We start from the raw sequence: 16,512 nt of genomic DNA on the forward strand, positions 1-16,512 counted from the left end.
TCCACTGAACTTGCTCCTCTGTTGTTAAGACCATCCACTTCAATGGACCCGTGCTAGAATTATATTAGTATAATCTGGAATTGCATAACCTGTTACATAATTAGCCCATGTGGCATGCACTCAGTGGGGAAGTTCAGTCGTGGGAGAGGAGTTCTGTAAAGTTACTGGTGAAAACAGTATTTCAACAGCATTAAATATTTTTTGTGATCACGTTGTAAAGAATGATTTTTGGATAAATGGAGTTAATTCCACATGACCAATAATGTTCCATTTGCAGTCATTGCCAATAGACATAATTTTACATTTTGAGATATTAATACTAGTTGCCTTAATTCAGGTTAATATTATTGTGACGGGTTGGACCCCCCCCTTCTGGGATGCCACCTGAGGTACTGGGATTTCACTGAGCCTCTCTTGTTCAACCAGCCTGGGTTCCCTCTCACTGCTTTGCTGAATTAGGCTCTCCAGTCTGTTGCAGCACACATACACAGATAGGGCCACACGCTGCTGCAGTCACAGACTGAAGTCAGTTCTATATGAGAGGACTCCCCCAGTACTCACGTGCCCACCCCTTTTGGGAGATAAACCCAAAATAATACTGTCTTGCACTGTATAGAAAAATCTGCCCAGCACACGCTCAGAAAAATCTGCCCTCTTCCTCAGTGTGAAGAGAGATGTACACAACTTCTTGTGCCCCCCCCAGTTATAAATTACATAAACTGGGCTTAATAATAAACAAAATAAGTTTATTAACTACAAAAGGTTAATTTTAAGTGAATATAAGCGGTAACAGACAGAACAAAGCAGATTACTTAGCAAATAAAAAAAAATACACAAGCTAAACTCAGTATAGTTGAGAAACAGGTTACAAAATATAATTTCTTACCCTAAATGTTGTTTTAGGCAGGTTGCAAAGTTTCTGTGGTTTAGGGTTCCAGTTATATTTCTTTTCAAACTGGACCCTGTCTCAGTCTGGACTCCCTCCTTGCCTTCCCTTCAGGTGTCTTTTGCAGTCTTTCTTCTTGGGCAGACAGGCCATAGAGAGGAGGTGCTTTCCTCCCCACCCTTAAATAAGATTTACATAAGGCGGGAATCCTTTGTTTCCCAAACTTGACCCCCCTTCTCTTTCACTGGAAAGCTGTAAGAAGTCCCAGATAATGTTTAGTGTCAGGTGACAAGACCACCTGACCTAGTAGTGTCACAGTTACGTCCTCCGACATCTCCCAGGAGGGAGAGAGATTAGTATCTTCATGGTTTTGTTGGTCCTTCCTGATGGCCCATCAAATCTGAAGGCCTGTTGTCTGGTGGGTGTCTCCCCAATATACATCCAGTTGTAATTGTTACGTAGTCCATATTCCTAACTTTAGATACAGAAATGATACATGCATACAAAATGGATAATCATATTCAGTAAATCATAACCTTTCCAATGATACCTTACAAGACCCATTCTGCATAAAGTATATCTGTTATGTTGTATCCATATTATAAGCATATTTTCATAAAGAATATGGAACGTAGTGTCACAATTATTTCAATAAGTGTTCCATGGACACTTATTAAAAGTACCAAATAAATAGATAATGGCTTGGGATCTCGTAAACCACTAGGAATCAGACTCCAGCTACAATTTGACAGTACTATCTTGTATGTATACAATGTGTCGCCTTTTGTCTGTGGATCTGAAAGCACTTTGAAGACATTACTTACACTGTACAAACAGCCATGATGGGGTATGTTTCAGCCCCATGTTACAGCTGCATACATCGAAGAACAGAGAAATGACAATCCCAAGGAAACGTAGCTAATTGATAGGACAGCTGTGTATAAAACTCAGGAGTCTTGCTGTCTCCACTTGGTCTAGCTACCTGTCCACAGTAGCTGTGGAGTCGCAGGTCAGAGTTACTAGGATTTGGTAGAATGTTCTTGGTATGTTTAGTTTTGTCAGACCTTTTTTCCTACCTATATTTTAATCTTCCCACAGAACAAAACCTTAGAATGCACAGGTCTTTTGAAGCATAAACCTTTCTAGATTGGGTCTCCTATTGGATGTAGTCTCTCTGCCTTTCATCATTCAGTTATGAGTGTGAATTTATGTCTCACATCGCACAGGTTGTAGTCAGTGCCTGAGAAAACATACATTGTTGGGAGGCTCCCAGTCCTGCAGACTGGGCCCTGGACTTCATGAGACCTGGGTTCCATTCCTGCCTCTGCCACTAGCCTGTTGAGTGACCTGGGGCAAATCACTACCTCCTTGTGCCTCATGAAATGATGCTTTCCTCCTTTGTAAAGAGCTTTGAGACTTGCAGATGAGAAGAACTACTTTACAGAATATATATCAATATAGCTGGACTTAAGTGGACTATTACTGGTCAGGGTATGAATGAAAACCAACAACAGATTAGGAACATCAGTTCTGGGGAACAGTCACTCAATGGGACCTTCATTCTCCATAGAAATATAGAGGAAAATCTATTTTTACTATGGAGTTGTGCATCCACAAATTTACTGCTGTCTGTTACTGCTGGAAGGATTTGTTTAAGCCTCTGAGTTATGATGTTCAGTGTGTTAAATGGTACAAGGATGCTTTTGAATTAAGTACCATCAGTAAACAATTTATGCTGTGTGGGATACTGTGTTACTTGCTTTATGGTGTAATTGAGCAGCATGTTCTGTTTTGGGATTTCAATGAGCTGTTCATGGTCAAGACTTTGCACCAATGAACCTCGCTCCGGCCAGATAAATGAAACTTCCGAAGGAGAATGTCGGGATAGTCAATTTTATCAGCAGCCCTTGGGTCTCCTAAGAACACACAATGTATGAGGAAAAAGACATTCTAGGATGTCTAACAGATCAAAAAGCCCATTGGATACTTCGTAACACTCTCTTTTCTTTTTTCAGGATTGACAAAAAAATGCTTGCCAGTCTGAAGATCAAGTAAGTAATCAGAATTTTCTCTGATATAAAGCCATATTTGTGTGAAACTCCTAAATAGGGGACCATATTTGCAGATCCAGAGAACTTGGGATTCTGGTCAACTAGTTTTCCCTCTGGTTTTCAATCAGTGGACCAGATTCTGTTCTCAGTTATGTTGGTGTAAATTCCAAGCCGCTTGGTTAACGTCTGTGTGTTTGCAGTAGTGTAATTCAAATCAGAATCTTACCTGCTGTATATACAAGCTTGGAAGAAGCTTACTGACAGGTAAATCTTAGGTCAGCAAAACCAGGTTTTATTAGCTAAACAAAGGTGGTCTAAACATTTCCATTCTGGAAAGTTGTATGTCTAACACTGGGGTGTGCAATGTTTAGTTGAAAAGAGAGTACTAACTCTCCCCAACGAACTATTGTCAGTTCATTTTTTCAGCCACTGTCTTTCTTTTGATTATGTCCAGTCCATGATCCAGCCCTTTGGTGCATTTTGCATATATGTATAGAATAAGATGTGAAAGTCCTTGATTTGCAAGCATGTGCAAACTGATTTATTTGTTCCCTTTTAATTTCTGGTCAGTAATATGGGTTTGCTGAGTATGTGTTCTTGTAGTATATAAGTATTCCAATTGGCTGGCTAAGATGACAGTTGTTCGTGACAATCACAACAATCATAATGTGCCACACTTACTCCTTTTGGATGGTATCTTTCTCCATGAGTAGTTCCCTTGATTACGAGGGGACTGCTTGAAGAGTGATTTGCTACTTATGTGAGTAAAGGTGGCGGAATCTGGCCCTTATGGATTTATCTGAATACGGTTGGTTTATTTAGATGTATAGAAATGCTAAAAAGTGCCCATCCACATGCTCTAAGTCCCTTTGACACTACTTTATAATACACCCTGACTGCAGCTGTACAAGTGAGCCAGGCAACGTAAACTCAAATCCATTTCCCGCCTTTGATTCCCCATCTTTACAGTTCCCATGTTTGCAACATGCCCTGATGTTCCTTAGCCTTGGGCTATTTTAGACAAGAGGAGGAGAGCGAATTCCCAAGCTGTAGGGTATTTTTTTTTTTTTTTGGTAGCTGTTGTCCAATTACTAATAAAGTACAGTCCTTGCTCGGTTAGGGTGCAAAGGGCCCCATCACAAGACATAAGCATGACTTAAATCCCATTGAAGCCCTCAAAGCCGGGCTTGAATGAGGCACAGGCTTCTGCACAAGAGTGAATTTTACTTTTAGAAAATGTAGGAAGGATTTCTGGGAAAAATGTCCTTGACAGCGAGATCCATTAGACTGGGGTAAGGTCTCCAAAGGAAAGGGGTGGCAGTCTAGTCATTTGAACGACTTACGGCTGGACAAAGCACTGGAGAATGTAGGTTCATAAGGTATAATCCTGGATCCGTTAATTTCTATGGAGCCAGCATCCCATAGACGTTATGGCCAGTAGAGACCATTATGATGATCTAGTCTGATCTCAATATACTGTGGTCATTAGCTACTGGTGGCTGGGAGGGGAAATGGTTAGGTAAGATGAATAATTGGTCTTTTCCATCTCTGTTTTCTATGCTATCCTCCTTTCTATAGCAGAGCTATTTTTATGCACAGCCCACTGCTTGTTTTTCTTTGAAGTTCAAGGTGAATCATGTGCTAAGTGATTATAATAAATACAATTACTGTCTTTTAAGTCTGTCTTAAGGCAGGTACTGTATAATTTATAAACTGTCAACTTTGCTTTGGAGGGAAAAAAAGCAACTGCACTGGCCATTGCTGACCTTTCTGGCATAAATCTATTGACGTGTCACTTTCACTGTGTGATTTCTACACCTTTACGTGCTTGTCATGCTGTACCACTGAACAAAATGGGCCTGTTTTTTAGAAAGATGTGCCCATCAGTGGTTATAGGATGTAGCTGGGTTGCTTAGCTTCTCCAGTGCCTCTATTGGTAGGCACAAGTTCTTTGTTTTAAGTTTCACTAAGGATGGGCTTTTTCGAAGGTGCACAAATCCCATGGAACCCCACAACTCCCTTAGGCTGCTTGGAAAATCCCAGTTGAAATGTGAAGGTGTCTAGGGACTTTCTGTACAGCTTCTTGCATTGCATTTAAGATAATCAGCTTAATTATACACGGAAGAACTTGGTCTTGGTCCATTTATGCTGGGGTAAAAATTCATCCCTCACCCCATGCTGTACCTAGAATTTAGAAATCTAGAGGGACAATATGCACTCCTAGTTTGAGTGCTGCCTTTATAAGACTTGTCTTGCTACTACCGCCCAATGCATTTTGTTAGCTTTCACTTGTCTGTTGAAAGGACCCAATGGTTCTTAGGCCCTGATCTTTATTAGGGTGCAGAACCATGGAAGGTGCAAATGTAGGTAAATACAATTGTTTCTGTCCTTGGATCTAGTATGGTAGTGAGGACAGGGCGTCTGAAACATGTTAGTACTGCGTTGTAAAATGATGCGCCATATTCAGCTCAGCCAGGAAATAAAGCTCTGTTTGGCTTGCACCGTTCTCAGAAAAGAATCCCTGAACCATCTTTTGATATCAGTAATGCTAGTGTCACTCCATTGACTTTGATGGAGATGCTTGGGATCTACAGCCCTCCAAAATACCAGACCATGCCACCCTTACTTCTGTGCTGCTGCCTTCAGAGTTGGGTGGCTGGAGAGCGGCGGCTGCTGACTGAGGGCCCAGCTCTGCAGGCAGTAGGGCAGAAATAAGGGTAGCAATACCATATACCATGCCATCCTTACTTCTGCACTGCTGCTGGCGGTGGATCTGCCTTCAGAGCTGAGCTCCTGCCCAGCCCTGAAGGCAGCACAAAAGTAAGGGTAGCAGTACTACAACCCCGCCCCCCCAATAATCTTTTCCCCTGCCCCCAACAACTCCTTTTTGGGTCAGGACTCTACAATTACAACACCATGAAATTTGAGATTTAAATAGCTGAAATCATGAAATTTACGATTTTTAAAATCCCGTGACCATGAAATGGACCGTGAATTTGGTAGGGCCCTAATCATGGCTCTTGGTGGTGAAAAGAGTGGGAACATTAGAGTAACTCGGCTATGGTGACCACAGGTCTTGTAACCACTGTGTGAGTTAGATCTACTTTGAGCAAAGTTAGATGAGACAGTGGTTCACGTACTGGTGGCTGGTCTATGATAGCATTTCTCTGAAACTACTATCCGTGGAGCCTCGCTGGTGGTAGCAACGTTGGGAAGTCTTACAGAAAAGAGGCTAACAGTGACACAGCCATAGAGTGCAGCAAAAAGGTGTAAAAGTAGCATTACCAATTTATTTTGCAGACGAGGAATACACAGGGTAAAAACCTAGTGCTATTACTACACACGTTACAAAATGTATTTCATGGTCCTCTTTCATGATGACTATTCCTGGCCACATTTGGATCCACAGCACCATATGGGACACTTGCTTAAGGACACGTCATCCTTTGCTTCTTGTCTTGACAGACTGTCCAGTCACCCTGGTTAAGTTGACAGCTAGCCACTTCCTCCTGGTAAATTTCTAATGCCCTCTGGATTTCTTTGTTATGGATAGACTGCAGCACATCCTGGACATTTGCCACTTATGAATCAGTGATCTAAAGTAATAACGTTCCTAGCTCTAGGCTCTTGCTGCTTGTCTCGGCTCTCATCAGAGTTTCATTTTGTTCTTGATAGCTAGGATTTGAAAGCGATTTCCATCTACCCTCACTACTGCTGTGCCCACTTTACTATCTATGAATTGGAGACCATCTCGTCTCGGAAAAATTTGAACCGTTTTTGTCTGATAGCCTTGCTGAGTACCACTGACCACTATTGTGTAGTCCATGAATTCTGCCAGTAAGTTTTGCTTTAGATCTATCCACAGTCATTCCTGTTACTTGTTTAGCCTTTGAGCAGCTACTATTACGTCTCCTTTTTAAATCTAACTATCTCCACAGCTTGGGGCCTGATCCAAAAAGCCAATTGAAGTCACTGGGAATCTTCCCAGTGTGATTACTGCATTGGCAGAACTATATTCCGAGAACATTTTGCCAGGGTTTTACTCTAGAGGTTTGTCAGTTAAAGCAAACAGTTGCCTCTCTCCATGTCTGAGGACATTATAAATGCTTTGTGTCTGGGTCCATTGGCATCACCAAGATAATGCGACCTTTTCATTTCCAGGGAAGCTCCTCAGAAAACTGACCAAAGAAAGCATCGCACTTCACTTAATAATAACTTGAACTATGGCTGGAAATACAGGGCCTGAACTGCAAAGGGCTGAGCATCTCCTGCAAAAGAATGAGCACCCACAACTCTTATGGGTTGCCCAGCACTTTACAGAATAGCAAACTGAGTCAGATAGAAGTGAGATGAATTGCCCAGTTTGCCTAACTCATATTGTTTACTCTCTTGTTAAGTATCCCAAATCTGCCAGAGTGAATTGAATCTACCCTAAAACAGCTTGTGCCCATTAGACAGAAACAGAGCATCAGCACCTTTCCTTTTCGCTGGGGCCAGCCCAGCGGTGGCCATCGCATCAGCGAGTGTAAAGTTCATGACCTCAAATCACTAGCTCTGCCTCATTCCCTGAAAAGAGTGTTTTCTGTGTACACTGTGATTTCTGTGGACTTTGCCCTTTCTGTCTTGTACGAAGGATGCCGGATATGTTTCCGGAGAATGAAGAACTAGTGTTACTGATGTGTTAGTAACAGTAAATACTTCTGGTGTACGTATATTGTATTCGATGCAGGCCTTTCTTCGGGCCCTGATCCTGCAAAGGGATCTGATAGCATTGTGGTCTGTGCTTGCAGATTCCATTACAAGATAAGTCTCATTCCTTATTCTGGTGATGATGCCTAGTGGGTATGGCACCGAAGTAAGAGTCAGAAGACCTGGGGTTCTAATCCTGGCGCTGCTATTGGCTGCTGACTGGTCTTGGGCAAGTCACTTAAACTCTCTGTCTCTCTCTCTTCCTTCCCACTCTTCGGTTGTCCTGTCTATTTTCTTGTAAGCTGTTTGAGGCAGGGACTGTCTTACCATATGCATGTACAGTGCCTTGCACAATAGGGCGGCAATCTCAGTGGATGCCTCTATGCATTACTATAATGCAAGCAACAATACTTGGGACATGCTCCCACTGAGTTTGAGATAAGATGTATGGGTAATTAATTGCTCTTGTATTTCCCCTAAAATCATTGCTTGCACAATTATTCTTTATTTAATGGGAAAATATGCTCAAGCCCCTTTGGGAAACTGCTGTTTGAGCCTGCAATGCCCACCATAAATGGCCCAAAAGAAATTCAGTTAATGATGTCATCACTAGAGGTTGTTTTTTTTTTTTGTTTTTGTTTTTCAGAATTAATGGGCAGTTAAATCGGGTTCCAGTGTTTATGGCTTTGAAACAAAAAATCCCTATGGAATTTTTCCTGTGGTGCCAAGAGTGATGTAATTGTTTCTCTCCTGCTGCCTTGTGCAGGATTGTATTTCTAAGGGCTGTGTCAATTGTTTGCCACTGACTCGGGTTTCTAGAAACAATTTTGCTACGCAAAAGTATGTTTAATTTTCTCTACCCCAACACACTGTTCCATTAACGGCGGAACAACACTGGGTGCAAAAGGCTGCGAATGTGCTAACTATTGTTGTTTTTATTGCACCTGGCCGGTCTAGTAGGCAACACTGCTAGTGATCAAAATATCAGGCCCACCCTGGGCTTCCAGCTCAGTCTGTTGAAACCTCATGAGAATGTGACTGGTCAGCAAAGGAGAAGAGGGAAGTAGTCACATACAGATAGCATTAAGGGTCTGTTTTACAGCTTGACCAGATGATAATGAAGGGAGACAGGGAAGCCATGTTCAACTGTGACTACGTCTACACTGGGGCTGGAAGTATAATTTCCAGCTTGGGTGGACGTACCCGCTGCGCAAGCTCTGAGCAAGCTAGCGCGCTAAAAATAACAGTGTAGCTGCAGCTGCACAGTCCGCAGGACGGGCTCGCCCCCCGTGTGCTTAGGTTTTAAGATAGGATTGTACCCAGTGTGGCTGCCCACCGAGACAGGGCTACTATGCTACTTTTAGCATTCTACCTTGATCAAAGCCAGCTCAGGTACACCTACACGTGCTGCAATTGTGCCTCCCGATTGCTGTGTATACCCTGCGTGTGAGGCATGTAAAAGCCCAAGGGAGGAGATGGTGAAGTGGAACAAAGGCATATATGACTAGGAGTAACTGGGTGCAGTTAGGCTAAAGAAAACTTTAAAGTGAATAAGACTTGATCTTGCAAGGTGTTGAGAACTTTGGCTCTGTCTGCTCTACAGGAATGCAAAGCATTCCAACATCTGTAATTTTACATATTAACCAACAGTAATTGTAAGAACATGAGGCCAGTGGGACTGCTCAGATGCTTTGCTGGTACAGAGCCAGAATGTTCAGCACCATGAACATTGAATGTTCAGCACCATGAGTGAATATCAGAAAAATATCCTAAGGGAAGAAGCTGTTAGACTGTGAAACAGCATCACAAGGCAAGCGGTGGATGCTTCATGAAGCTGGTTATCAAAGACCAAAATGGACCAAGCCCCAGAAAACACTATACAGAACATTAGAGAAGTTCTAGAGGCCAACACTGTGGGCTGGATGGGTCTGTTCAAGGGCTGGTTGGGAAGAGTGTTTGTCGTCATCGTTTTATTCCTGTGAAAAAATGTAATGAAAAAAAAATTTTTTTGTTTCATCGACATTTTTCTTTAAAAATATCCAGGTTTTCATACCCTCCTCCCGCCAAACAACCAATTTTTCCAAGTTTTCATGGGTGAGAAATGTCAAATTTTTACATTTTTTTTTCATTGAGAATTTTCAATGAAAATGGAAATATTTTTGTGAAAATTGGTTCAGTCATAAAGCCATTTTCTGTCAAACAAAAGGTCTCTTTTTCTGAGACTTGAAAAGTTAAGGTTCCTTCCCTCTTCCCCCAAAGAGGAAAATCACAGGGCTGTAAATATTGAATGATGACATCTTCAGTTTACATCATTGTGAAAAATTAGGGCCCGATCCAAAGCCCATGAAAGACAATGGGGATCTTTTTCTTACAGACTACAATAGGATCAGGCCCATAATAAATGGAGGCTATCTGCTTCAATTTGCCATTGACCTCTTCTGTTTTTTGTTGGGGGTGGGATGCTTTTCATGATCCTCTTCTGGACGGACCATCCCATGACATTCATTCACCGCCATGGGTTTCATTCTTGTTATCCTGCTTTAGGATTGGGGTTTATTATGGCAAAGCCCCAGCATCAGTTCTAAGGGCTAGTTACGTTTAACATGCTCATCATTTCCATTTTGCATTGCTTATCAGCATCACATCTGCGTATCACTTCTGACTGAACTCCCACTTTGATGGAGACCAATATCTGGCATTCTTTTTTTCAGAATATATTTTTAATCACAGCAAAATTATTTGATTGTGTGATCTCTCTCTCTCTCACATCTATATACACACATACGTGGACTCATATGACATAACAGAGGCCAAATTGAGAGCAAGAGACCTCTCTTCTTTTTCTCCACTCAGAAATTAGTGGATTGCACAGCTTTTCTTCTTCTCTGGTGTTATTCGCTTCAATTACGTCAGAAATCCAATTAGCTGTCTGCTGATGGGCTGAAGGGGGGCGGGTTAGGTCAGCCAGGCTTGTTCTCTCAAACAGCCTGTGGAGATGAATTTCTTGCAAGGAAATTGATTCTGTGCGCCTCTGAAGCCTTCAAGTCATGACAGAGAAATGAAAACTATCACCTCCCGGGCGGTAGCTAAGAAATGATATTTTAAGCATTTATGAAATGTCAGCAAAGGTTCATTGAATGATGGCTTTTGCGGGAGATAATCAGCTATTAAATCACTGAATTTTTCATTGCTCTCAGCTAATAGCTACTGTTCGAGACAAGTACTTCTTGGTTCACTGAAGCCCCAAGAGTGTCTCCATAGGAATTGTACATGTTGGCTTCTGGAACGAAACAGTCCATTTTAGGGTCTGTTCCTTTTTTCAGGATCACAAGCAACCCAACCCTGGTTTACCAAATGTCTTAGACCAGGTCTAAATGCCAAAGCTGTACAACTCTCACAATACCAGCTATGTCTACGCTACGGAGCCTGTGCCATTCTGGCCATGTTGGCTTAGACACCGCATATGCTGACAGATGGAGGAATTATACTGGCCAGTAATATCACCTCCGTGAACAACATTAGGTATGGTGACAGACACTCTTCTCTCAGCATAGTCATGTCTACAGGGGGAGGAGGGATTTGACAGCTTATTTGTTATCTAGGCGGTTGATTTTTTTTCCCCACACTCCTAGCCAACAAAGCTTTGCCAGTTTAACTTTGTAGTGAAGACTGAGCCATAAATATAGTTAAAGCCTCTCAATTCCTTTAATTTGGATGCAGTTAGAGCAGTATAAAGGTTCCTATGTCTAATTATTTCCATATGGGGAAGGAACTAAGGGACCCTTTCACTGACTGAGCTGAGTCCACACCAGGGACTGTACCACTGTAACTAATTTGGGTAAAATATCACACCCTCAGTTGACATAGTGCGACTGATACAAAATCGGTGCGTAGACCAGGCCATAGAAACATCCCATCTATTTGAAAGGGTGAGGATTTTGGATAAACAGTGGTGCAATGTCTGGTGGATAAAATTCACCTGTATGCAGAAAGGCTGCAGTGGGGATCAGAGGCATTTGCATGTTGTTTCAACTTGTAAAGGGGCAGGACATGATTTTCCCTTCTGTATAAGGACTGTGATGTTCGTGGCAACGAGTTGATCCTGCGACCTAAAAAATGCAAGTTTTTCACACACAAAAAAGAAGAGAAACCCAACAAAACCCCTTTCTCCCTCCCCTCCCCTGCCCCTGTCTAGTCAGTGTCGCATCCCATAGACTCAAGTCAACTCTCACATTCAAAGCCGCGTTGTGTGACATTCAGCTGACGGGATTCGATGTGACAAATTGTCAGATAAAGGGCAAGGTGACTTGCCAGCAAGAAGCCATGATGAGAGTCGTGGGGCCAGATCCTCAGCATGTGGAAATTAAAGCCAGTAGAGCTAAGCCCCCACTCACCAACTGAGGATCGGGCCCTTGCTTCCTAGGGAACCATTCAATTGAGCTGCGCTGTGAGTAGTGTTTGTGAGGCTTCTCCCACAGATCTCTCAGTGGACGATGTCGTGGACCTCTTGCCCCACATTCCTCAATGCAAGCCTAAGGCTGTATTGTGGCTTTTGAAGCCACGGTTGTGCAATGAGTGGTAGAGGGTGCTTGTCCCAGGGGCAGTTCTGTGGAGGAAGTAGGTACCGAAGCAGTAATTGCTGCTCCTTTCTACAGGCACAGCGCGTACTCTTTCCCCCTCCAACGTGGCCTCAGGCTGCCTGGTGTCCCCTGTCTGGGTTTCCTAGCATTGACAGTGGTGCTACTGTGATGGCTTCCATCTTGGTTGACACACCGGAGCTAAAAGCATGAGCTAAAGAGTCAAGACTCGCTCGGTGGGACTGTCCCATCCTCTGCAGATCAGGCACAGAGGGGGACAGGTAACAGAGTTGCTGATGGGTTACACTCTGACTGCTCTCTGCACGTCTACTCAGGCATCTCAACTACCGGGAGTTTAGCTAACCCTGCCCAAAGGAGCCAAGGGCGAGTAATGGGCTCGTTTGAGCAGCCGCACACAGGGCAGTGTTGGGAGAGCCTGGTGGAGGGGTGGTGGTGTTCGGGGTAGCATGGAGGTGCACTGACCCAGCGTGGGTGATACTCAGCTCAGTGCACAGGGTCAGTTCAAACTCACGCATCACTTGTGCAGTGTGTAGGCCTCCTCCTGGCCCTCTGCATAGAGGCGGGTTTGGCTCAGTATGTTTTGGTGAACATCCAGAGAAGTTTGTTTAATCCTCACTATTTGCAGCTAATTATTTTCTGAAATTCACAATACTGCTGGTTTGTGGGCAGACTGCCTCATTAAATGTTTTTCTCTAATGTGTGCCCAGCTTGAGCCACATTAGATATTTGTGTGAAGCTTTAAAAAACACCCTCTATTTAAAAATAAATGATTATGGCAGCCTTCTAGCCGGAGTGCATTTTTCTGGGCTTAGGCAATTTTTTCCTTTGTATTTTGCTAATAAAATGACGAGCTGCTTTATGCAAGGCAGGGGTCACTTAGAACATCAATGTTTGTTTCAAAAGTGTGGGAGTGAATGAACATTCAGCAGTTGCAGATTTTGGCCCCAATCCTGCAATTGCATCTGTGCAGGCGGATTCCAGCCGCCATGTGGAACCGGTTACAGTTAATTGGGGCTCCATGTGAGTACAAGGGTCGCATACATGGGTCCAGTTGCAGGACTGGGGCATTACATGCTCACGCCTTTGGGCCAGGGGCTGTTTGTTACTCATATATGTTCACACATCACCTTGCAGAATGGGTCCCCAACCCTGCTTGATCTCTGGGTGCCATGGAGACAAAACTAATACTTAGTAATAAAGTCTGTAACTGGCAGAGTTCACCCAATGCGCAATTTCTTAGTAAAGCAGTCCTGCTCCTACTGATATCAAGGAGAGTTTTGCTATTAATTTAAATGGGACCCAGATCAGGGCTTAGTGAACATAATGGCCCAAATGCTGGTTTCCTGTAAAAATGGCTGCACCTTCTCCACAAACACAGGGCATGATCAGTGGTGGCAGAAGCTCACTTTGAATGTGGGGGTAGAGTGGACATGCTTGGCAGGTAGGGGTGTCAGGAATAGTTGGTGGAGTGTGGGAGGGGGATGCTGAAACTTGGGGATGGGTGGGTTCCTACCTGTTCCCTGGCCAAATCCTGGGTGCCATGGCAGCTGCTGCAGCCCCTCTGGGTCCGCTCCCACCTCTACCCCCTCCACATATGCACAGTTTACGAGGAATGATGCACAGGGGTGGAAACATAGCTCCCCCCGTCAATATTTCCATTGAAGGGTGCTAACCCCCACCCTTCCCACTGGCCTGCCTTCTCCCACCATCCATGAGCCCAATCCTGTTCACGTTTACCCCCAAGCTGTGGTGGAACTCCTCATGCCACTTAGCACAGACCAGGGGTTCTCAAACTTCATTGCACCATGACCCCCAGAACGGGGGACCGAAGCCTGAGCCTGTGTAAGTCCTGTCGCCTCGGGTGGGGGTGAGGGGACAAAGCCAGAGCCCTGCCGCTCTGGACTGGTGGAGGGCAAGGTAGAAGCCCAAAGGCTTCAGCCTCAGGCTGGGGGCCTGTAACCTGAGCCCCATGACCCAGGGCTGAAGCCCTCGGGCTTTGGGCCAGGGCAGGGGGACTCAGGCTTAGGCCCCGGACCTCAACAAGTCTAGTGCCAGCTCTGGCGACCCTATTAAAATGGAGTCACGACCCACAGTTTGAGAACCACTGGCGTAGACAATAAGCGTGTACAGGTTCACGTCCTTATGCTGTGAAAGCCATGGTAAGACACCCATGGGTCTGACAGACTCCCTTCTGAAGGCAGCTGTGCTGCCTTCGTATTAATGCCTGACTCCTCTGTGCTTTGTGCTTATGCCTCTTGATGATATTCCCAGCCTATAACCTTGGTTAATGTTGAAATAAATGGGCAGGTGGAGATCGGGTACAAATCTGGAATCATTGCCTCTTGGTGTGGGCAGAATTCACGTGTTCTTGCATAAAACACTGGAAAAGCAACACAACCCAATTTTGGGTGCTTAGATACTACAGCAACGGGCACCTTAGAAACACCTAAAATAGAAACGGGAGATAGATATTTACTGTATAGATAGAGCTCGTGGCTGGTTAATTCTGTAGTGTGCCGTCCGCAGTGCACCATTACATTAATTCGCATGGGATCTCATTAAGATCCTGAACCCAAGACAATTGCTGAGCAAGAGGTGTTCAGAATCAAGTCCTGTCTCCGTGTTACTTGTGATACCAGAATATATGCTGTACTTTAGCAGATGTCCGGGTTTGAGCTTTGGCCTGCTAAACCCAGGGTTGTGAGTTTAATTCTTGAGGGCGCCATTTAGGGATATGGGGCAAAAATTGGGGATTGGTCCCGCTCTGAGCGGGGGGTTGGACTAGATGACCTCCTGAGGTCCCTTCCAACCCTGATATTCTATGACCCTGATCTTGCTCATTGACTTCAAAGGGCGTTGAGGGTCCTCAGCATGACCCAGGTGTCACATAACACCTCTCAGGACTCGGCCCAGAGATGTGTGAAAACAACTGTTTGTGTGACAGATGAATTTCAGGAAGCTGTGGAGTGGGGTGTGTGCGGGTGGGGGGAGAGTCAAACCCCGTTTCACTGTGGGAGGTCTGGGCCGAACGGTTGTGTGGAATGATTTGAGTACGGACACTTCCATTGATATCTCTCGGAAGCATGTGATGCTGTTTCCCTTGTATGCGTGGTTTGCAGGATGCGGTTTGTTCTTGGTGCTTGAATGACACAATCGTATCCCAGCTCTGGTAAAGACTGTAGGGCCCGTCGCTTTCTGTGTCTCCCTTTGAATTTTGTTTATTTTTTCATAAATTACACATGCCACTAATGAGAGGGTTATTTAAGAGTCAGAATAAACTGCATTTAATTCCTTTGTGAATGACTGGAATTCAGGAGCAGGATTAGTTCACTACAGCTAGTTACGTTGGTTCTGGAAAAACATGGAAAGGTCACTTTAAAATTTCTTTTTTCCTGATACGGTCAGTGAAGGGGGACAATTTGCTCCCACTGCAACAAGTCTTATTCTTTCCCCAGCTCTCTTGCAGTGAGGAAAATGGAGCTCCTTATATCTCCTGCTCCCTATCCCAGCATGCACTGCTGAAAGCCCTGCCAATTCCATCAGCCCTGGGAACTGCAACTCCCAGAATTCCATTCATTTGGGGTTGAAACATGGAAAAGGGCAGTGACAGGCCCATACTTTGTCTTATCGGCCAGAAAACCTTGTTATATTTTTCCAGTCCATGTTGTTTTTCAGCCTTGTCCTGGGGAGACAGTGCTGGGAAGGCAGGTCAGACTCCAAGGCCCCAGTCAGTTGCTCTGCTTAGACCATCAGCTGTGGTGTCAATTAGTGCCAAATATGCTAGGGAAACTTGGGTTGTGGTCACAAATCCACTTCACCCAGGGCTTACCAGTGGGCAACTTTGTCACAAGCAAAGTGGAATGGCTTTAAATTGCCTGATTAAAGGGGAATGGTAATGAGATTTGGAGCCTATCGGCAGGGCCATTCTGTCTTCCAAAGGAGATCATTTTGGATTTGGTACAGCATGTATAAAATGAAAAGGAGTACTTGTGGCACCTTAGAGACTAACCAATTTATTAGAGCATAAGCTTTCGTGAGCTACAAGTCCTCCTTTTCTTTTTGCGAATACAGACTAACACGGCTGTTACTCTGAAACCTGTCATGTATAAAATGAAAGTTTAAGATTAAACTAGCCTATCCTGATAGTTATTTTTATTGTTCCCATAAATAGGAAATTACAAGTCAACTTTAATGTATCAGGAAGATGGGAATAAAAACTTGAGTCCTCTTATTCATGAGAAATCCTTATTTTTGTGACTTGTCCTACTGAACTCAATGGGTTCTCTCC

General features: G+C 44.0%; 1 protein-coding gene across 10 annotated transcripts in view; it reads left to right on the forward strand.

Moving 5' to 3' along the window:
- Positions 1–16,512, forward strand: part of RAP1GAP2 (RAP1 GTPase activating protein 2) — a 265,418-nt gene that overhangs the window by 64,340 nt on the left and 184,566 nt on the right. For all 10 annotated transcript variants that reach the window (XM_073315725.1, XM_073315710.1, XM_073315712.1 and 7 more), the window contains one exon: positions 2,902–2,937. In XM_073315725.1, coding sequence (XP_073171826.1) covers positions 2,915–2,937 — 23 coding nt within the window. In that variant the 5' untranslated portion in view covers positions 2,902–2,914. The remainder of the gene's footprint in view (positions 1–2,901; positions 2,938–16,512) is intronic.

This window comes from Lepidochelys kempii, chromosome 17, assembly GCF_965140265.1.
Source record: "Lepidochelys kempii isolate rLepKem1 chromosome 17, rLepKem1.hap2, whole genome shotgun sequence".
NCBI classification, from domain to species: domain Eukaryota; kingdom Metazoa; phylum Chordata; order Testudines; family Cheloniidae; genus Lepidochelys; species Lepidochelys kempii.